At 55.9% G+C, this 20,933-nt stretch overlaps 9 protein-coding genes across 9 annotated transcripts; 4 read left to right on the forward strand and 5 right to left on the reverse strand.

Annotated features, from left to right (window-relative positions):
* ISF_03563 (Mannosyltransferase 1, CMT1) lies at positions 1–1,632 on the forward strand (the record flags this gene model as incomplete). The annotated part of the gene is made up of 1 exon (XM_018847169.1): positions 1–1,632. The coding sequence occupies one exon, from the start codon at positions 1–3 to the stop codon at positions 1,630–1,632; it is 1,632 nt and encodes a 543-aa protein (XP_018705376.1).
* A 487-nt stretch (positions 1,633–2,119) lies between these two features.
* On the reverse strand, positions 2,120–6,404 carry ISF_03564 (ABC-2 type transporter; the record flags this gene model as incomplete). The annotated part of the gene is made up of 2 exons (XM_018847170.1): positions 2,120–5,576; positions 5,638–6,404. The coding sequence occupies 2 exons, from the start codon at positions 6,402–6,404 to the stop codon at positions 2,120–2,122; spliced, it is 4,224 nt and encodes a 1,407-aa protein (XP_018705377.1).
* A 4,302-nt stretch (positions 6,405–10,706) lies between these two features.
* ISF_03565 (hypothetical protein) lies at positions 10,707–11,412 on the reverse strand (the record flags this gene model as incomplete). The annotated part of the gene is made up of 2 exons (XM_018847171.1): positions 10,707–11,061; positions 11,129–11,412. The coding sequence occupies 2 exons, from the start codon at positions 11,410–11,412 to the stop codon at positions 10,707–10,709; spliced, it is 639 nt and encodes a 212-aa protein (XP_018705378.1).
* A 1,033-nt stretch (positions 11,413–12,445) lies between these two features.
* Positions 12,446–12,928, reverse strand: ISF_03566 (hypothetical protein; the record flags this gene model as incomplete). The annotated part of the gene is made up of 2 exons (XM_018847172.1): positions 12,446–12,453; positions 12,565–12,928. 2 exons carry the CDS (start codon positions 12,926–12,928, stop codon positions 12,446–12,448), a joined length of 372 nt encoding a protein of 123 aa, XP_018705379.1.
* A 458-nt stretch (positions 12,929–13,386) lies between these two features.
* Positions 13,387–14,937, forward strand: ISF_03567 (hypothetical protein; the record flags this gene model as incomplete). Its single annotated transcript, XM_018847173.1, has 4 exons — positions 13,387–13,602; positions 13,695–14,477; positions 14,564–14,856; positions 14,913–14,937. The coding sequence occupies 4 exons, from the start codon at positions 13,387–13,389 to the stop codon at positions 14,935–14,937; spliced, it is 1,317 nt and encodes a 438-aa protein (XP_018705380.1).
* Positions 14,938–15,530: 593 nt separating this feature from the next.
* ISF_03568 (glycoside hydrolase family 79 protein) lies at positions 15,531–17,124 on the forward strand (the record flags this gene model as incomplete). Its single annotated transcript, XM_018847174.1, has 4 exons — positions 15,531–15,657; positions 15,851–16,698; positions 16,746–16,846; positions 16,902–17,124. 4 exons carry the CDS (start codon positions 15,531–15,533, stop codon positions 17,122–17,124), a joined length of 1,299 nt encoding a protein of 432 aa, XP_018705381.1.
* Positions 17,125–17,401: 277 nt separating this feature from the next.
* Positions 17,402–18,085, reverse strand: ISF_03569 (Ribosomal protein S8; the record flags this gene model as incomplete). Its single annotated transcript, XM_018847175.1, has 2 exons — positions 17,402–17,661; positions 17,953–18,085. The coding sequence occupies 2 exons, from the start codon at positions 18,083–18,085 to the stop codon at positions 17,402–17,404; spliced, it is 393 nt and encodes a 130-aa protein (XP_018705382.1).
* Positions 18,086–18,893: 808 nt separating this feature from the next.
* Positions 18,894–19,685, forward strand: ISF_03570 (40S ribosomal protein S12; the record flags this gene model as incomplete). The annotated part of the gene is made up of 3 exons (XM_018847176.1): positions 18,894–18,896; positions 19,150–19,462; positions 19,561–19,685. The coding sequence occupies 3 exons, from the start codon at positions 18,894–18,896 to the stop codon at positions 19,683–19,685; spliced, it is 441 nt and encodes a 146-aa protein (XP_018705383.1).
* Positions 19,686–19,971: 286 nt separating this feature from the next.
* ISF_03571 (Peptidyl-prolyl cis-trans isomerase, PpiC-type) lies at positions 19,972–20,550 on the reverse strand (the record flags this gene model as incomplete). Its single annotated transcript, XM_018847177.1, has 4 exons — positions 19,972–19,989; positions 20,048–20,184; positions 20,262–20,364; positions 20,434–20,550. The coding sequence occupies 4 exons, from the start codon at positions 20,548–20,550 to the stop codon at positions 19,972–19,974; spliced, it is 375 nt and encodes a 124-aa protein (XP_018705384.1).
* Positions 20,551–20,933: the final 383 nt, after the last annotated feature.

The raw sequence follows: 20,933 nt of genomic DNA on the forward strand, positions 1-20,933 counted from the left end.
ATGCCTTCTCCCGAGACGGACGAGTCCGAGCCCTTTCTGGCCGCCAATTTTCTCGAAACCCCGATCCCACTCGAGGAAGCCACCCCCGAGCCCCGTCGCAATACCTTCACGGCTAGATCTTACAACAAGAGCGCCACCAGATCACGGTCGCCTTTAGTTGCAGCTACCGCGCCGCTAGGATCTTTAGGCTGTTGTGCTGCTCGATATTTGCGCCGCCAAATACGATGCTCGATCCCCCGGCAGCTAATAGTCCTCCTCAAGCTCTACCTTCTCAGCGTTGCCATTCTACTCTTCTCCGTTCTCGTCATCTTCCCGTCACATACGAGTCCTCCGTCCCAGTACCAAAATCTTGAGCAGAGATGTGGCGGCCCTCTCCCAGAAGCGGGCTGCGCCAACCTTCACCAAGAAAAAATATTCATCGTGGCTTCAATGTATGACAAGGATGGGGAGTTGCTAGGCGGCCAATGGGGCCAACAACTCCTGGACCTCGTTCATATCATCGGCCCCGAAAACGCCTTTGTCTCCATATACGAAAATAATAATGCGCCGGCTGGTACGGCTGCTTTGATTAACTTTCGCCGAAGACTGCTCTGCAAGAGCGAGCTTGCCCATGAGCAACAGCTTGATCTCTCGAAGTTTCCCAATATTACCATGCCCGACGGCTCCGAGCGAATGAAACGATTAAGTTACCTTACCGAGTTGCGTAACCGAGCCATGTGGCCTCTTGATCGCTTTGACGAGTCCGTTGGCGTCTTCGACAAAGTCTTATATCTCAATGACGTCTTCTACCGCCCCATCGATGCCGCTCACCTCCTCTTTTCCACCAATACCGACGACAGCGGCCGCACCCACTATCTCTCTGCGTGCGCGATGGATTTTGATTCGCCAGGTATCTTCTACGATTCCTACGCTCTGCGTGATGCCGAAGGATACGGCACTGGCTCCCAAGAGTATCCCATATTCACCACAGCAGGTAACGCCATCTCGCGCCACGATATGCTGGGTGAAACCGACGCCGTCCGCGTCAGTACTTGCTGGTCTGGTATGGTCGCTATGCAGGCAAGATGGGTCCAAAACACCGATTCCGCTCTGCTGCCAGCGCCTAATTTTCAGGATGTTGGCGCCCATATTATTGACCCTGATGCGCCGAAGTCTGTGGAGGTACCAATTCGTTTCCGCTATGAGCCAGAAATCTTCGCCGATTCGTGCGAATGTTGCCTCTTCCTCGCCGACGTCACGACCGTTGCTCGTAATGCTGGAGCTATCGACACTGACACCTTTCTCAACCCTTATGTGCGGGTCACGTACAAGCCTAGATTATTGCCGTGGATACTGATCAGTAAGCGTTGGGAGCGTATTTGGATACCGTTGCAGCTTCTTCGCACATGGTTGCAGGGCCGCCCAGAGGTCAATCCCCATCGCACTGTCCAGGAGGGCGAGGCCTTTATCGAGGAGGTCTGGGTGAATAATCGCTCACTCTCAGCCGGTGGAAGCTGGGTTATGAGGGAGCGCACAGGACGCAATGGCATGCTGTGCTGGGGACGCATGATGCACTTGATGAAGCTGGGGGGCAAGCGTGGAGGTGACAGAAACTGGGAAAGAGCCGGTATACCAAAAGGCCATGTACAGTGACGAGCGCTTCTCTTTCCCTCTTTTTTATGGGTTTGCTTTGCACGGCGTTCTTTTGCTAAGACATTCTCTATACGGTCCTCTAGCGAGTCTTGATGTAATTACTTGGTATTAATACCCCATGAAGCGCCTCTTTGGCATAGTCGCGTCTTACATGTATGTATAATTCACCGTTCTATTCTCCATGGCCACGCTCCCGGGTTCCTCTCACCTATATACATAGATACAGAACAGCATTCTCGGAAGCTTTCTTCGAATATTTATTCTACTTTAACTTGAGAAATCTTCGCCTATCCATGTCCTCTTGAGTGTATATGACATACACAACCGGGTTTGTCTATTGAGTGTTCATATTGCGCTGGTTGATTAATCCTATATTATGCTCTAACTTACAATGCAAACTTCCCAAATGCCCGTATTCGAGACGATATGCGTTCTATAGTCTAAGGGAGTATGAAAAAAAATTGAATGACAACTTGGGCCGAGTTCATTACTCTGCCTGCTTGGACCTCTTCGTACGCAGCTTCATCAGAACGTAGACGAGAATGTACGAGCTAAGCACCAGGAGGACGACAATGCCCGCGTCACGCCAGCCGTAGTAGTACTCGTTGAGGTTGAGCGTACGCAGGTAGTCCTGCGCTACCGTGTAGGTGCAGACCTTGCAGTCCGCCGTGGCCTCGGGGTTCACCAGGTTAGCGACGGACCCGGGCCCCTGGGAGCCAAGGTAGGCATCAAGGTACTGGCCGCACGTCTGGCCACTCGGCGGGTCGAAGCGGGCAAACTCGCTCTCTTTGCAGCGGACGTCGTTTCCCCACATGGTGAAGGTAAGAATGCTGCCCATGAGGTAGTTGAAGGGGTTCAGGTAGTACATCCAGTACCGCCAAAAGGGCTGTATCTGGGCGTACGGGACCAGGACGCCGCAGAAGGAGACAAGCACGCCGATGATGAGTGGGTTGACGAGCGTGGCGGATACGACGTTGGGCGCGTAGGCGGCGATGAACTGGCCGATTCCGGTGTAGAGGAACTCGTACATGAGCATGACGAAGAAGGTGCCGCCGGCGCGAGTCGACGCTCCCGGGAAGCCGACGGTGTAGTACCAGCAGAGGTAGTAAATGACGCCGCAGACGATGAGGTACGGCATCTCGGAGACGATGAGGCCAGTGGTGAAGGCAAACCATGAGTACGTCTTGGACTTCTTCTCGCGCGTCTCAAAGATGTCGCGGCGGCTGATGAAGAGCGGTTGCAGCTGGGCGAGCACGCCGGGGGCGACGAAGATGAACTGGAAGATGGCGAACATCTTGGCCTGCAAGTCGCCGAAGGAGTCGCCGACCATCCAGAAAGAGAAACCGTTGAAGAGGGAGGAGAAGATGTGCAGCATCACCTTGTTGTTGACGTACTCGGTGTTGCGCCAGAGGGAGACGTTCATGCGGCGCGTGACGACGCGGATCTGCTCACCCATCGGCGTCGCGAACTCGTGGCCGTCGACGACAGTGCCGGGGGGCTTGGCCGCCGCCTCGGCGACGATGGCGTCGAGCTCGGCCGTCATCTTGGCATGCTCCGGCGAGGCCAGCCACGTCTGGTTCCAGTCTCGACCGCCGCCCTCGGCCTTGGCGTTCCCCGAGACGACGTCGATCATGTACTCGGCCGGGTTGGCGTCGAGTGGGCATGGACATCCGTAGCCGCCAAAGTAGTCCTTCACGGCCTGCCCGTTCTCGCCAATGTCTCCAAAGTAGACCGTCTTGCCACCCTTAGCCAGCAGCAGCAGGCTGTCGAACTGCGAGAAGAGCTGCGCCGAAGGCTGGTGGATCGTGACCAGCACCGCCTGCCCGACGGCCGCCAGCTTGCGCAGGAACTTGACTGTCCGGTACGCCGACTGCCCGTCGAGGCCGGACGTCGGCTCGTCGAGGAAGATGAGGATGCTCGGCTTGGACACGAGCTCGACGCCGATGGTGACGCGCTTGCGCTGCTCGACCGACAGACCCGCGCCGACCTCGCCAATCAGTGTGTCCGCCAGCGGCCGCAGCTCCAGTAGGTCGATGATTGTATCGACGTACGCCAGCTTCTCGGCGCGCGGCGTGTCGCGGCTCTGCCGGAGCAGCGCCGAGAACTCGAGCGCCTCCCGCACCGTCGCGTACGGCTCGTGCACGTCGAGCTGCTCGCAGTAGCCCGCGGACCGCTGGAAGGACACGGGCAGCGCGCGGCCGTCGACAAGCACGGATCCGGTGATGGTGCCATCCGTCTTGCGCTGCGCCAGCACGTCGAGAAGCGTGGTCTTGCCGGCGCCCGAGGATCCCATGAGAGCCGTCAGATTGCCGGGCTTGATCCAGCCCTGCACGTTGTCGAGCAGGAGCCGGTCGCCGGAGGGTGTCTTGACCGTGTACGAGAGGTTCTTCCACGTGAATATGGACGTGTTACGGACGAGCTTGGCCTGAAGCGAGTCGCTGCCTTCCTCTTCGGTGCTGGAGGGGGCACCATCTGTCGTGACGGCAGGCAGCTCCTTGTCGTTTTGGTTCTCCTCATCGGAGTGGTTAGCACTTACGGCGACGTGCTTGCTGTTCTCGCGGGGAATCACCAGGCTCGGTCCGTTCTCCGAGGGCGACTTCCACCGGCAGGTAGCCCATACCGTCACGCCGACGAAGAACACCCACCAGACCCAGACGATGCCAAAGTTGCGCCAGAGGTGGGCGTGGCTGTAGGACAGCGAGGCGAGGTAGTCGTCGCCGAGGATGAAGGACGTTCCCGGCTTTCCGCCGCCGATACCTGCGCAGGCGCTGTGGGTGGAGTTGAGGTAGTCGGGGCCGCTGGGGATGATGTTGTTCCCGACGCAGGTGACGATCTTGCCGTGGAACTCGTTGGATAGCAGGGCATCAAAGGCATACGCAAGAGGGTCAATCCAGAACACCCAGACCAGCCAAGGATGCATGTCGGGCTTCTTGAGCTGGAAGCCGGCATACAGGAAGGCGGCGGTGACGACAACGCCGGAGACTTTGGAGGCATCGTCAAAGGTCCGGAACAGGGCGCCAATGGCACGGAACAAGGCCGTCATGCAAAAGCCGGCGGACAGTACAATGGCCCAATACGTGAAGAACGCGCCGGCGGAGCGGTCCAGGTCGACCATGAAGTACAGGATCAGAGAAAAGGTAGATGTTTGAAATAGCAGAACGGGAATGTCGGCAGCAATCTGCGCCAGGCAAAATGCGGCAGGGTGAAAAAAGGCAAAGGCCTTGTGCTTGACCAGGACCGGCCTGCCATTGAACGAGTCCGTTACCTCGGACATGGCCACGAGGGTAGGGTATAAGAGCGAGAAGAATAGTGTGCCCGATTTGGAAAGCAGGCCGGCCGTATTGCCCGGTGCGTTGTAGAAGAGCGAGCCGGCGATGAGGGCCTGGATAATGTTGGTCGTCTGCTTGATGAAGAAGGTGGGCTTGTCACCCAAGACAATCTGGTATTGGCGCGAGACGCACGCACGCACTTGCTGGTGGAAGCCGACTGTGAAGGGGCTCGCTGCCGGCAGGCCCTTGTGGCGCTCTCCGGCGACGGCTCGCTGAAAGTCGGCCGTTGCGTCGCGCGCGCGCACAGTCGTCGGGTAGTCGTACTCGGCAGCCATGCGCGGCCGCAGCGGGGACGCCTCGTAGGCGTCGCGGACGGCGTCGGCGGTGCGCGGGAACGCGTGCCGGTGCTCCGGCCGCACCTTGCGCTCCGAGGGGATGGTGACTCCGGTCAGGAAGTCGGCGACATTAGCACCAGGCTCACAGATGAAGCCCTGTGCCTCCATAAAGGGCCGCGCCTCAGACAGCGGGCCGTAAAAGGTCTCTTTGCCCTCATCGAGGATGAGCACCTTGTCGAACAGGTTGTAGATGCCGTTGCCGGCCTGGTAGAGGGTGACGATGGAGGAGAGGCCAAGCACGTCCGTCATGGCCCGGATGGCTTTGGCGTAGTCGAGGGCACTTTGATTGAAACCTGTTAGCTATTACGGTTCTTACACGAGGCTACACGCCTGTGGCTTACCTGCTAGCATCGAGACCTCGAGTGGAATTGTCCCAGCAAAAGACGCTACCTCTGGCGGCCAGACACTCAATGATGGATACGCGCTTGCGCTCGCCGCCGGAGACGCCGCGGACAAAGGCATTGCCGACCTTTGTGTCATGCGTGTGCTCGATGCCCATCGACTGCAGCAGAAACTCCCTCGCCTCGACGCGGTACGCCTCGGGGTCGTCCTTTGCCTCCGGCGGCAGCGTCCACGGCACGTTGAGGCGGGTCGCAAAGTCCATCGTCTGGCCTACGGTGAGCGTCGGAAAGAAGATTTCCTCCTCAGTATTCATGATGATCTGCCCTCGGTACCGGCGGGCCTCGTCCGCGGTGAGCGCGCCAAAGTGCAAATCGCCGGCTACGCGCGCGTACCCCCTCCGGTTGTTAGCGAGCACGTTGAGCAGCGTCGTGCAGCCGGAGCCCGGGCGGCCGAGAACGAGCAGCATCTCGCCGGGCTTGACACAGCCGTGGACGTGGTCGAGTATGGTCTTCATGGGCGGCGCGCGGCGCGACTCACGCACCTTTTGCAGGATGTTGAGCTGCGAGCCCACGTTCTCGTGGATGGCGGCGTCGGAGCTGACGGCCTCGACGGTCAGGCCCGTCCAGGTGACGCCGAGCTCGCGGCGCGGGAAGCCAGCAGCGCGGTCGCGGGCTTCGGCGGCGACGACCTTGTGCTTAAGGTGCCAGTCGTTGCTGCCATCGGCGGCGTTGTTGCCGACGAGGGTGGGCGCCTCAGAGCCCCCCATGGTGACTGGGCAGTGGGAAGCGCAGTGTGTATTTTCGGGCGTCAATGTGTCGTGTTACAGCCTGCTAGACAAAAGGCAAATCCTCTAGTGGTGTTGAGAATATCGTCTGATGTGAAAAATGGAGGGTTGCACAGGGCCATCCCAAGAGATGGGAGCAGCTGCACTTTTATAAATGGTCTAGCAGGGCTCGGTTTATAAAGATCCATTATGTCGCCGCTTCCTGAATAGAAAGAACGCGGAGCTACAGCGCCAAGAACGAATGACAACGGGGCCTTACTCCGTAAAAGCCGATCCACCTCGAGACCCAGCCTGATGGTTTGTCGCTGACTTACCTTGACTGACACTCCGCCCGCGGAACTGGGCAATACTGCTAGCGGAGGAAGAGAGGAAGAGCCCAACCTAATCAAATCGCTGCTTGTTCTGGCCGGCTTGCAGATGGCGCAGCAAACACCCAACCTACTAACTAACCCGTCCAACCCTTGCTTAATCCGCTTAGCTGGCAGGGGAGGGACGTCGACGACGGGCCACAGGCCAGGGGCGAGAACCAGAAATTACCTATTTGGGATGATTTCAACAGCGGTCGCCAGCGATGAGACGCCGCTTAGTCACCCACAGCATTGTTTGCGGCTCGGCGGCAACAATGTGATCGATCAATCAACGAAATCTGGTCGACGCGGAGAAAAGAAAGCTTCGTAAGTCACAAAGCTAGTGATATGGGTGATTTATCAGCAAGCATGGGTTCATTCAACAAAACATTAAAGAAATAACTGGGACCATGACATGTATCCCGCGGTGCCGCCGGGCATCCGAGGCGTTATGTGCGGCGTCGGCATCGAGACCCCTCCGACTTTTAGCATAGGGCTACCGCTTGTACCAATGGTACTCTTCATCGCCGGTCTTTGTAGCTTCCGCTCAATATCTCCCTTCAACTCTCCTCGCAACTTCACATGTCCGAACGAGCGCTATGACTAAGCGGGCATTTACGCGGCAGCACCTCCGCCAAGACTCGGGAAAAGCAGCCATTTGGACTGCTGTGCCCCAGCTTTTATTCTTTTTTCTTCTTCGAAAACGAGGTGTTTTAGAGGTCCGCGCTCTCCAATAGCTTCAGGTCATTACGAGGCATGGTTAGAAGATGCAAGATGTGGCAACAACCCGGTGTGAGTCTAGATTGCTATCCCGCGGCCGCCATAAGGGCAAAAGGGTTCCCAACAATGCTTGGCTGAATTCTGGTCTCAGTTTATTTCATTTTCATCCAGACGGACTCTGCCATCTGTCTAGGGCGAAACATCCAAAGCCCCGCGGCCGGCGGCACAACCGACTCAGAAACAGCAAAAGTCAGTATTGATGGCGTACATCCGGTCCGACGCTCAGCCTCGCACTCGCCTACGAAGCAAGATATTATTTAGTTAAAACTTGACCTGATCTGACATGAACTAAGGGACCCAGCGTCCACACGAGACCCACCCGCCGTTTATCGGTTTACGGAAAGTGCGCTTAGTCATCGGCAATATTTTGCCTCTTGCAGTCTTGCCGCTACGCATTACTCTCGTCTCCTCCACGTTGTAAGGCAACAGGAACCAAAACTGCGCGTGACTCACATCTAAGTTAGTACCCCTGTGACGAAATTCACGGCTGGTCCTCAATCTCTTTATCTTGTTGCCAACTCTGACTTGCCTTCCTCCGAGAAGAGCCACGCAGCCTCCGCGTGGACGGACCCTCCCTTAGCAACGACAACACTGAGGCTTCGACAAGTCATCGACCCCATTCCTACCTGATTCATTCAACATCCTGCACATCATCTCATATTTTCTCTCTTGATAGTCCGAATTGAGTCTCCCTCGGTCTTATCCGTCAAACTACTCAACTGCGCGAAATGGTCAATAATAAGCGGCGCTCCTGTGATGTTTGCTATAAGCGCAAGGTACGTCGTTATGCTTCGTCAGGCCGGAAACCGGCCGCCACAAAATAGACTACCCACCCGTCACTGCCCTGCCGTCTGTCATCCATGATCATCCCGGTCGTTCCGCTCTCATTGAAAGCCGGATGCATACGTTAAGCTAGTCGAGCCACTAATATGTCAATCTCCGCTGTGTAATAGATCCGGTGCGATGCAGCCGAGACAGGTACGACCTGCGACTGGTGTGCCCACCATGACTTGAAATGCACCTTTACGCCACGGAAACCTCGCTCACGGTATGCTCCCCTCAACCTCCCGTCGCGCACCTTTGTGCTGTCGTTTTGCTGTTTCAAGTTCCTGGCTAACGTCTATGGGTCCGTAGCAAGACGCCCGCTGCGCAAGCAAAGGGCTGTAGCCCCCAGGAGCCCGTACTGCAATCTCCGCCAACAAGCACTTCAGCTGCCTCTACGCCATATTCAACCACCAGCGGCCACTTGGACAATGGGACGAGACCCATGCGCAGTCACAAGTGCTCCGTCTGTCAAGCTCGCCCCTCTCCCAGGCAATCGCGCGCATCGGGCAAGCCCATATCCCGTTCCCAAGACATCTACCCCAACCAAGACTTTGGCTTCGTCTGTCTCTTGACAGGCATACCGCACTTTTCAGATGGCTGTGAGGAGTGGGTGCAGATGCGGTCGGGGTTGACGCCGCAGTTCGACTTTCCCTCCTTCCAGCGCTGCAGCCTCGATGACCTGTCCCCGCTTGCCGCAAGCAAGACCAAGTTGCCGCCGCGTTGGGCTTTTGACGCCATGCTGGATGCTTTTATCAAGTCAGATTTGATTCTCATATTCCCCCTCGTTGATGAGGTACTGATGGAGGAAACCGCGAACCTGGTGTATTCGACTGATGGGACACCCTCCCTGCAGCACATTAGCGCCAAGGCATGCGTCTTGTCTCTTCTTACCTTCGTCGCACTCCATTTCCCGGAAGTAAAGTCAACCAAATATGTCGATATAGAGGCTTTCGCCAGAGCTTCAAGATTACTCATTGCTGAGTGTCTAGAGGACACAAGCCTGACAACGCTGCAGACATATTTTCTCGTGGTAAGCCTTTGGAATTATATATGTATTCTTCCAAGCGCTTGCTTCCATGATCTAACTCGCTTATTCCAGAACATGCATGACATGACAGCTGGCCATATGCAGGCCGCCGCCATGTACAATGCCCTAGCGTGTCGAGCCGTGTTTGCCCTGCGAGGGCATCAGCGCCGGTTTCCCTGTCCAAAAAATCGAGTCTTGAGTATCGAAGAGCGCGAGGATCGTCATATCCGCTTATTGTTCTGGATGTGCTACTATTTCGACAAGGACATTTCACTGCGCACTGGCCACCCACCCTGTATTGACGATGAGTTTTGTGACTTGACCTTACCCGAGGGCTATAATGAGGCCAGGTGGTGCAGCAGGACCCGGGATCCGAGCAGCAATACACAGGATCCGTTCTTTCCCGGTGATATGAAACTTACCATGGTCAAATCCAAGGTGGCTCGCAGTCTGTACGGAAATAAAGCGTGGGAAACGTCAGAAGCGGAGCTGATCCGGACGATTCGTGAACTGGATGCGGACTTGGAAAATTGGCGAAGCTCTATCCCGCGCGAATTCGCACCTCAGTTGTCTGTGCGGAGAGACATTTCAATTGACAGCGATCTTAGTAGGTGTATGACGATGCTTCATTTAGAATTGCACTTGGAATATCACCATGTTCTTATGGTCATTCACGGTGCTAGCGGGCTGAGTGCTGCCGCAAATGCACCCACCGGAACCATCCTCCCTGGGATTCAGTCCAGCCTGGAGTTGTCCGTCGAAGCCAGTCGATCGACACTCGTGTATCTGATGGCTTCTGCCAATCGGATCGCCTGCGAGGCGTTTTGGGCCTTCATTTTCTACCCAATGTCGGCGCTGATGACACTCTTTTTCAGCATCCTTCGGCAGCCTCGCGGTGACCACACCTTGCAAGACTTGGAGCTCATTGGTATCTCTTCGGCTATTGTGCGCACAATGCCTATCCATGTAACGGTGCCATTCGCGAAAGAGTACCTGAGGCGAGTGGATACTTTCGTGAAGGAGCTTCACAGGCTTGCGAAGGGTGCAATTGAGCGGGGGGGGCGTGAAGAGTAAAGTAACGCTATAGAAGAAGCAATGTGTTACACCAAGCCAATTCCACTCTACATGAATACAAGGAAGTGATAAGAAGAATGCCATCACTCGTACTGCCGCATCAAGTCACCATAAGAAAACCCGCCAGCCCTACTGTCAACCTTTGCGTTGCTGTCCGGACAATACTGAGACTTACACGGGCCTGTCTAGCGAGAATCCGAGCCCGATGTACATGACAACGACAATGAACTCCTATGCAGTAGCCATGCCGACGTGGACCCCGACACTGCCGCCGTAGATGGGAAAGTGCCTGTCGTTGGCGAAGGCGGCGATGAGGGAGTACATTACGCGGACAGCAATTAGCGGCAGGGCCAGCCCCACGACGGGGACGATACGGCGCTCGCGCGGCGGCTCGACGGCCCTGCGATGCGGCAGGGCCAAGCAGAGCAGAAGCGCGATGCCGAGCAGCGCGAGCAGGTAGACGACGACCTGCCCGGTGGCGGCTCCGCGCTGCTGCGCGCTGGTGCCACCGACGATGCAGAGGACGGTGGCAGCGACGACGGTGCTGCCGAAGAGCTGCTTTCTGTTGGTGTTGATAGCATCCGTCCTATCAGAACGGGTCAGAATACAAAAGCACGCAAAGGGGGGGTGTGTGGAAGAGAGGATGCTCGTACAGTCGAGAGATGAGACCCAGCGTGGCGAGGAGCAGCGGCGATAGGCCGATGGAGTCGAGGATGAGCGCGGCGGTGATGACGCCGGTCAAGGGGGGATGGTCGCGGGCGGAGAGCTGGCAGCCAGCACCGGCGACGCGGACGACGCAGAGGACGGTGGTGTAGATCCAGCCGCCGGAGGATCGGGCGAAGCCTTGGCCCGCGCAGACCAAGAGGCTAGCGACGAGGGCCGGGACGAAGACGGCGATCTCGGCGATGGCGACGCAGGCGGTGCTGTCGAGCTTCATGGTGCGCGAGGGAGAAGGGAACTTTTCAGGAGTGATCAAGATGAGATGTATGAGATAATAGGGTAATGCAATATTGAGGTTTGATTTACTTCATGTTCAAGACTGCGTGTATGCTAGTCTACATAGAAGCAGCGACTGTTGGCGAGGCAGGTGCGCCGGTGCATGTTGTTGGAGGACGAGGCATATATCCCAATCGGGAGTGCGTTTCGTAGATTCGGAAAACCCGTTCACTTGTTATTAGTGTACCTGAAAACCAAAATGGATCTCTCCATTTATTTTGGCAACGGCGAACCGTACCTTTGTCTCTTACCATTACGAAAATCCTTAACACGTGTAAGTGCCAGACGGGTATGGCAGCCTATAGGTGAGTTGCGGCCAAAACTCAGTTCACCCCTCGTGCAGGGTTAGAGGCGATTTTCTATTCTTATAAAGGTCGTCTTATCTATTTTAGTTGCATAATATTTCTATAAGGGATTTTAAGTGGGTACTTTTATACCCCTTTAGTGTTAACTAGTTAGCTAACCAGCCAACTGACTAGTTAGTTAACCTTCTGGTTGACTGACTGGTTGGTTGACTAACTGGTTGGTTGACTAACTGGTTGACTGGTTGACCTTCTAGTTAACTAACTGGCTAACTGGCTACCTTGTAGTTAGACAAATCTACTCTTTGATTGGCTGATTGACCTTCTAATTATGACTGTACTGAGTACCCTTGTGTACGCTCTCGGCGTGTGCCTCGAGTGTAAACCTCGATACAAGAATGCAGATCGAGTTTTGGCCGCAACTCACCTATAGGCTGCCATAGGGCGGGCGCAGCCACAGGGCTGTCGCAAGCTCGGCACAGCGGCGCTAGTCTTTTTCAGGTGGTGATTTCGTAGAATTCGGCGTTTCCATCTTTCTTTTCCTAGCAGAGCCTGGTACTTCTTAAAACGGGACGCGCACAGCCACAGGCTACGTTTTTTTTTTTCTTTGTTTTTCTGGTGCCCCCATTCTAAATTCTTTGAAACGTTTTATTTGGTGCTTTTCGACATATCTTATGCTGCTGTGTGATTCATGTCAAAAACCCTCGAGATTTTGGGAGCTCTCGCAAGGCTATGTCGGGTCCACTAAATCTCAAGCCTCCGTCCGTCGTCAGCCACATATCTCAACATACCAGCACTATTCGCATCACCCCCGTCATCATCGTCGGCGGCGGCCTCCAACTTCTTCTCCATGACGACAAAGTACAGCCCCTCCAAACCACCCCCATCATCATCCCCGCTGCCGTTGCCGCCGCCGCCGCCGCCGCCTACAAACGCCTCGCGTACACCCATCTCCTTGTACCCGCACCGGTGATACCAATCCCTCAGCCCGTCGCGGCTTGACAACGGGTTGAGCCGCATCGTCATTGTCGACCCGGCGTGATCCCGCCTCCGGCAGCGTGACTCACTGTGCCGCAGCAGCGAGGCGTCCTCGGCCGTGGCCACCCGGTAGTGAAGCTCCTCTGCTAGTGGTTTCTGCTGTTGATCCTGATTCATCATCTTGTGCATGTAATCTTGTAAATGGTTTTGTCCAGTAGATGCAGACGAGCCATGCTAGCGGGACTCTGAAATAATGGTAATGTTACGCCCAGCGCCCTGGTGTGACTCAGGCGTCAAAGCCGCATCGGAACTACCTCCATACGGTAGGTATGGAGCGCACTATTTACATAGTATGCGATTTGGTTATTCATCTTCTTCCAACCTATCGGCTTCCTTGGATCGCAATTGGTCATGCACGTTCAGATGAAACGGCGTCGCCGGGCCGGTTCAGGTCAGCCTTGTCCCACAGCTTGAGCGCAACCTCCACCACGAACGGCTGCCCGTTTTTGTGGGCGACGACGTAACCGCAGTCCTGCTTCATCCTTGACTTCAATGCTCAAGATACCAATCCTGCATTCGTCAACTCACTAGGCAGAGTATCATGAAGCACAGTTCTCGTATAATCAGTCGCCCCAATGGTCTTCAGCGGCCGCCCTTCCACAGCCTGCCATGCTTGCCGACCCGTGCGGCGCAAGGTGAGTCCTTCGCTGATGCAAACGCTACCCATCACTCAGGCCTCAGGCAACGAAACTAATCCATCACCGGCCAGTGCGACCGCGCACCTGAACGTTGCTCCCAGTGTCGTCGCAAAGGCCACGACTGCCTGGGCTATCCAGACCCCACTGCTCTACGTATGCGTAATGAGACGACCCTCGTCACGCTGAAACAAGCATCCAAGCCCAAGCCCAAGCCACACGCTTCTGGCAGACAACTGACTATCAAGCCAAGAAGAAAGCGCACCATCATCATCCCCCTATCCTTCTACTCAGAAGCCAACTCGGCTTTTTCCCTGTTGTCTCTCACCACCCTTGACTCCTCCTACTCTTCATCGTCATCGTCATCGTCATCCTGCTCCTCCGCCATTACTCGGCCGCTGCATCTCAGCACAAACCAACAAGCCCTCTCCTTCCTCTTTCACGCCTTCATCTCCGCGACACCCTTTGACGGCTACCTCGCGTCCTTCTACACCCCGCGCACCGCGGCCGACGCCGACGACGCCTGCGCCTGGGCCATTGACGCCGTCGCGCTCGCCGCCTACGGCCGACACACCCGTCAGCCAGGGTGCGCCGACGTCGCACGCACCAAGTACGCCGGCACGCTCACCCGCGTCAACGACGCGCTCGCGGATCCGGACGGCGCCGCGCTGCGCGACCGCACGCTCGTCGCCGTCCTCGTGCTCGCACTCTTCGAGGCCACCGCCTTCTTCCACCCCGCCAGCACGCCCACCAGCTGGGTCGCGCATACCTGGGGCGCCAGGCAACTGCTGATGCTGCGCGGGCCGCGGCGCTGCACCGCCTCGCCCGCCGCCCGCCGGCTCTTCTCACACACCAGCAACAACGTCAAGGCGAGCTGCATCCAGCGCTCCGCGCCAATCCCGTCGGCCTTCCTTGCGCTCGACGCCGAAGTCCGCGGCCTGCTTGACGGTCAGGATCCGGCCGCCCGCCTCGCGCACTTTCTGCACGCCGTCAGCGCGCTCAAGGCCCGGTCTAACCGAACCCGCGCCTCTGTAAGGTCTGGAACGCGGTCCGCCTGTTGCGCATTTTTCTCCTGAGCCTTCTCGGCAACGACATTGAACACTTTCGCGTCGACGAGGGCTTGGTGGCCGACCCGTCTTCGCTCAAGGACTATGCATGCCACCACATGGCCGACGTCGCCGTCGGCGTCCTTGCGACGGTGCCAAGTTTTGTGTACAAAGAAAATGGTAGGCGCACTTTTATGCCGCCCGGGAGGTGTCTCGGCTGGCCACTCGGTATCCTAGAGATGGGCACCGTGTGCCCGCCGGACCCGCGGCTGTATGCGCGCAAGACCCTCGAGTGGCTGGCCGAGGACCTAAACCTGCCTCAAGCCATTGGCCCGGACCGGCATCCAGGCAGCAGAGAAGATTGGTAAGTGTTTGCCCCTTGGCGAGCGTGAGGGGATGAAACTAACATAGATCTCATAGGCTTCATCTATTTCATCTTGGCTGAACAACATTGCGTGGCAGCCACCATTTTCCATGATACCCCGAAAGGTTCATTCAAACATAAAAGAGACCTTTTTGCCAAATGTTTGTAAAACCAGCGAATCTTTACGCCATTTGCAATCTATTTAATCGTGCATCTGCCGACACGCTCCTATCAAAATGCTGGCGGTATGTAGAATCATTTTTGCTTCTAACTCTGCTTGATTGGCGGCGGTATTTTCAAAACTCCCAGGGAGGAGTGCATGCTGACCTGGTCGAATATAAAAGCATTCATTCATCGATTTGAAGGTTATTTCTTTAAGTGTAGCTTCAACCCCTGTCAGGGCTCGACTGGCAGGAAAGCTGCGCCCCAAATCTCATCATCGAACACACTAGACGAGACGGAAAAATCCCCCATTGCTGGAACATACCGGGGTCGGTCCGATGCGCCTCGGCCACCATGACCCGAACTACCAGAGCCATTGAAATTATTATTCTAACTAACTATTAGTACTCCGTCATCCGCCGCGAATCTCACTTTGGCGTTGGAGTTACCCTCCTCTGTTGTCTGCATCCTCACCCCAAGGTGCTACGCAACTGAATCACCACTCCAAAACAATGGTCAAGTCTCTAACTCTTGCAGCGGTCATTGTGCCCAGTGTCTGGGCAATTAATACCGATGGTCGTCTGTACTCATCGTTTGTTTCGCTGTCCATTGAGCTGATTGGGTTCCCGGACTGGGCTGGTAAGTTTGCGCCGATGCTAATGACTCGAGCCCAGGGTCAAAGTCAAATTCAAATGAGTATTCCAACAACCTGATCAATGGCCTGGTCAGCGCCCAAGGAAGCTCCATGGTTGTGCGTGTAGGCGGAAACTCGGCGTAAGTACAACTCGACGTGCTGATTTTCCGCCCATGGCCTACAACTGACCGATGCCAGAGACCGCGCCATCTACGACGACTCTCACCACTCCAACTGCCAGCAGCTGCCGCCACGCTGACCCCGGCGCCTGGCAGTGCATCGGCCCCAGGTTCTTCGACTCTTACGGCGCGTTCCCCGCCGGCACGTTATACTCGCACAATTTCAATGTCGCGACGTGGAATGCGTCCGGCTTCCACACGCTCGAGGCCACGGTGCCGCTCGCGTGCAGCGCACTGCGCGGCCAGCTATCGCTCTTCGAAATCGGCAATGAGCCGGACCTCTACGTCGGCAAGCGGCGCGACAGCAATTACGACGTACATGACTACCTCGCGGACTGGGCCAACACCACCGCGCGCTTCGAGCACTTCCTGAAACAAGCGTGCCCCGACATGGCCAGCGAGCAGCAGCTCCACTACATGTTCCCCTCGGTAAGCTCCCCCGTATCTCGGCTCCGTGTGCCAGACATGTTTGCCGCCGCTGTCGGGGGCAGTAGCAGTAGCATCAAGCGGGTGACGCAGGTCTCCGTCCACAACTACATGGCGGGCGCCACACAACCCGGAGTCACGCTGCAGGCGACGCTCATGAACCACACGGCCGTCGCGCGCTCCCTTGCCGGGCATGTCGCCTACGCCAAGTCCGTCGAGGCCTCCGACGCCGACTATGTTATCGGTGAGCACAACAGCCTGTACGGGGCCGGCGCCGCCGGCCTCTCGGACGTATTCGGTGCCGCGCTCTGGGGCGTCGACTTTGCGTTGCAGGCCGCCGCCACCGGCGTCGTCAAACGCGTGCACTTCACCAGTCTCTCGGCTCGCCCTACGCCGCGTGGTCCGCGACCGCGCCACGGCAGACGAAGTCGCCGTACTACGGTAAGCTTGCTGCGGCCACGTTCCTAGCCAACTCGTCTGCAATCCAGGTCAAGACGCTGGCGCTCGGCGGTCGCGCGGATCTTGACTCGGGGTACGGCGCGTACGTTGACGGTCGACTGGAGCGCCTGGCGCTGCTGAACCTGCGCGAGTATGTCGCGGACAGCTCAGGCGAGGCTTGTGGTAAAAGGGAGTACGCAGTCCAGGTGGAGCCGTCGTCGAACTGGACGGTCAAAGCGTCTGTCGGCGGCAGCCGCGTGCGACAAGACGGGCATCACGTTCAACGGCTTTGCGTACGAGGCCGAGACTATGGACAAGCCCGCGCGAGTGGCCTCCCGGGCCAGTAATGAACAGGTAAAAGCAGACAAGAGCGGCAAGTTAGCCATCGAGGTCGCAGACTCGGAAGCGATCGTTGTCCTTCAGAAATAGACAGTGCCTAGACACTTAGACATATGTGATTTATGGATGTGACAGTTGGGTGACATTCACTGAGCAGATTGTTGCATCATTTTGGGCATCTCGTAGCAGGTCTCATTACTAGAGCCTTCACATTTCGCTCCTATGTAAGTGGATGCTAAATGGAATCGACTGTAACAGTACCAAAACGCCGCCAAGTGCCGTAACCGTTTTCATGATCCGATTGTAGATTTCTTCTCTTTTTTGCTTTTAAGCGACTCAAGACAGCACCGACTTCAAAAATGAGCATTTAGTAGAAAAAGCCAATGATCTTGCCGGCGACATGCTTTCTGCGGGCCTCCTCGTGGTCCATGATACCGGCAGAGGTGGTGAGGATGACGTAGCCGAACTGACGGGCAGGGAGCAGCTTGACAACCCACTTCTCAAGGTCCTGGAGGCGGACGTTGTAGCGGGGGGAGATGACACCAGTCTTGTTCAGGCGGCCGTTGAGCTGGACGACGATCTTGCCGGAGCGGTGGTCGTCGACCTCCTCGAACTCGCCAATGTAACCTGAAGAAGAAGCAAGTTAGCATTTTTTGTCGCGGCAGCCTTAGCATAGACGTCATGGCATGTTTCCTCCCTCGATAGAAAGAAAGGCTCCGAATAGAGCGCTCAGGTCCGACGCGAAGTTTCAATATATCGGCAATTTATAGGGGCTGAGTCGTGGTGGCGTAAAAGACCATCGCCCTAGTTATCATGCCGAATGGAAGGGAGATCTCCGCTGTTCCTCTCTCCCCGGTTGGAATAATGTTGCCGCGCGACGATATATGCAGAGTGGAACAAATGTATACTGGAACGTACCGTGGCGCTGCATGACCTGGAGGAACTTGACAATGACCTTGGAGGAAGGACGGATCAAGACCTGACGCTTGCCGGACTTCTCGGCGTTGTTGATGGCGTTGAGCGCATCGTGGAGGACGGAGGTGCGGACCATATTGGCGGTATTGGATGGAGATTCTCAAGTCGGGGAGTGGAAATGAGGTATCTACCGAAAGAGAGAGCATCATATTAGCCTCGAAGTTGTGGCGCCCACGAGCAAGGAAGAGTGCCCTCGAGCGATTCGATATTGACCAAAGTCGACGAGGGTTCAGCCGCTCATATCCCATTTCCGAGGAGAGGCGTATCGCCAGACAATTGAGTCCCGCCAACACCTGCTTCACGACAGAGTTTTCGCAACAGTGCATTTTTCTAGCGAATGCAATTGTTGTCAATCCGATCGCTCGCGGAGATGGGGCCTATCTGGGATTGCCTCTCCCCTGCCACGAAGAAGAGGCATCGTCCTAGTTTTCGCTGTGGTATATGATGTGTCGAATCGCCCATCGAGCGGGGGGGCAGCAATTTGCTGTTACTGCTTCACATACCTCTTTTGAAGTTGACAAAAAGTGCGTAGCTGATGGGGAGAAAAGAGCTAAATTCTTTCAAATGACCACCGTCAATACGCCCCGGTTGGAAAGAAAAGTGGATGGTGTGCCCTTGTGGTCCGTGCGCGACGAATTGCCCTAAGGGTAACACACTTTGGAAGCAGTTTTTCTCAGCGCTGTCGCTTAATACGCCAGAGGGAAAGAAAAGTGGCTCTCAACTGGTTCCCGCTGTTGCCAGGCGGCGTGAGACGCACGACAGTCGCAGCAAAATTAAACCTGCACTCATTTTCGCCTCCATCTCTTTTCCTCTTTTCTTTTTCCCCTTCCCAGAACATTAAGTAAATCTTCGAGGATCGCCCGACGAGAATAAATACTATCAAGATGGTAAGTCTTGATGCCGACCGCCATTCGAATTTCCCGACCGACCGATTGGAGTGATTGAGCGCGCGCACCGAAGAACATCTTGAAACCATCTAGCTTTATATCGCCTACACGATACGAGAAAAAACAAGGATGCACGATATACGCCCACCCGCTTCTATATTTTTGCGATAATCGATCGGTCGGGACATTCTTCACAACGGCGGTCGTCGACGACGATGGCGTTGGGATCAAAAGACACTGACAGAGACTACAGTCGGACGTAGAAGACAACGCTCCCGAGGTCGTCGAGGAGGTCGAAGTGTCCGGCGATGCCCCCAAGGGTCAGATGTCCGTTCAGGACGCCCTCAAGGGTGTTCTGAAGCTCGCCCTGATGCACGATGGTCTCGCCCGCGGTCTCCGCGAGTCCTCCAAGGCTCTCGACCGCCGCCAGGCCCACATGTGCGTCCTCAACGAGAACTGCGAGGAGGATGCCTACAAGAAGCTCGTCGCTGCCCTCTGCTCCGAGCACAAGATCCCTTTGATCAAGGTTCAGGACGGCAAGCAGCTCGGCGAGTGGGCAGGCCTTTGTACGTTTTGACAATCCCTCCTCCCCCGTCCCCCAACCCCCGACAAGCCTGCTGCGGCGTGCACCTGAACGCGCTTTTACTAACCAACAAATTTACAGGCGTCCTCGACCGCGAGGGTAACGCCCGCAAGGTCGTCAACTGCTCTTGCGTCGTCGTCAAGGACTGGGGTGAGGAGTCGCAGGAGCGCTCTGTCATCATGAACTACTTCCAGTCCGCGGAGTAAAGCAAAAGGGAAAGATAAAAACACCAAAATTTAGGCTTTTGGCAGGCGTTCTGATGTATTTTGAGGAGGGTATAGAGACTGCGCGGGCTCCGGTCTGAGGCCGCTGGAATTGAAACGGCGGTTTGTACTCTAAGCCGCTTCATTGGCATAATGAATTCCTGTTCTCATGACGTACTGTCGCCCATGAGGAGAGACGAACAAAAAAAAGTGTTGAAAAACATCGTCCTGAAAGTCATATGTGATGTTGTATTCTTCATTCTCGATGTACCTGTGCAATAGCTAGCACCTACTTGCGACCTTCTACCTGTCAAGAAGTTAGATTCCGCAGCTCGGACTGGACTCCATATCTTGCTAGTACTAACCATGATGATGTGGTAGCCAAACTCCGTCTTGGCCTCGCCAATCTTTGGAGTGTTCGTCGTGCTGGGCTCCAACGCAAACGCAACCTCTTCGAATTTGGGATCAAGGCTTCCTTTAGGCTTCCAGCCGAGAGCGCCACCTGCAGACACGACAGCATCGCATGTTAGTATAGTATCCGCTTCTCTTGAAAATGTCTTGTCTTTTGCTTCAACGCACCGACGCGAGCCTTGTCCTCAGAATAGTTACGCGCAACCTCGTCAAACTTAACGCCATCGTTGAGCTTCGCGAGCGCTTCCTCCTTCTTCGCGTACTTCTCGCACTATACCCGCGCTTCGTGTTAGCATGCTCTCTTGCTCGCATTCGACGAATGTTTGGCGCGGCCACTCACCAGGATGTGGCGGACATTGATCAATTGCGCGCCCTTTGCCTTGCCCGCTGCTTCCTTGTCGCTTGCCTTGCCTTTAGCCCCAGCCTTGTCGCCGCCTTTTTTGTCGTTTCTCCCCATGTTTTCGAGCTTGACTGAATGCGATGAAGCAGTAGCGTTGCAGGAGGCGCGGGGTATCGTGGTGGTGGTGGGCTAGTCCAAGGCTTCGCAGCGGGCCACCACGAATATTACTTCGACCCAAGATTTATCAACTAAAATTATTGGACTCGAACAAGATTATAAACTCGGCTGCTCCATATTCTTCAACAGTAATGTGGTGCCGCTGCAATTTACTCTGGACGTGAACCGCAGCCCATTGACAAAGCGCAAGGCTCGGCGCTAACATGATAACGTCTAGCATGGTGTGAATGTCGAGATAAGTTATGTTGTTTCCAGGTCTTCCTTTGCGAATCGCACCATGGCCTGTTTCCTTTGCAGTAGCTCTGCCGTCATTCGTGTAACTC

Source organism: Cordyceps fumosorosea (genome assembly GCF_001636725.1).
Source record: "Cordyceps fumosorosea ARSEF 2679 chromosome Unknown scaffold_7, whole genome shotgun sequence".
Classification (NCBI taxonomy): Eukaryota; Fungi; Ascomycota; class Sordariomycetes; order Hypocreales; family Cordycipitaceae; genus Cordyceps; species Cordyceps fumosorosea.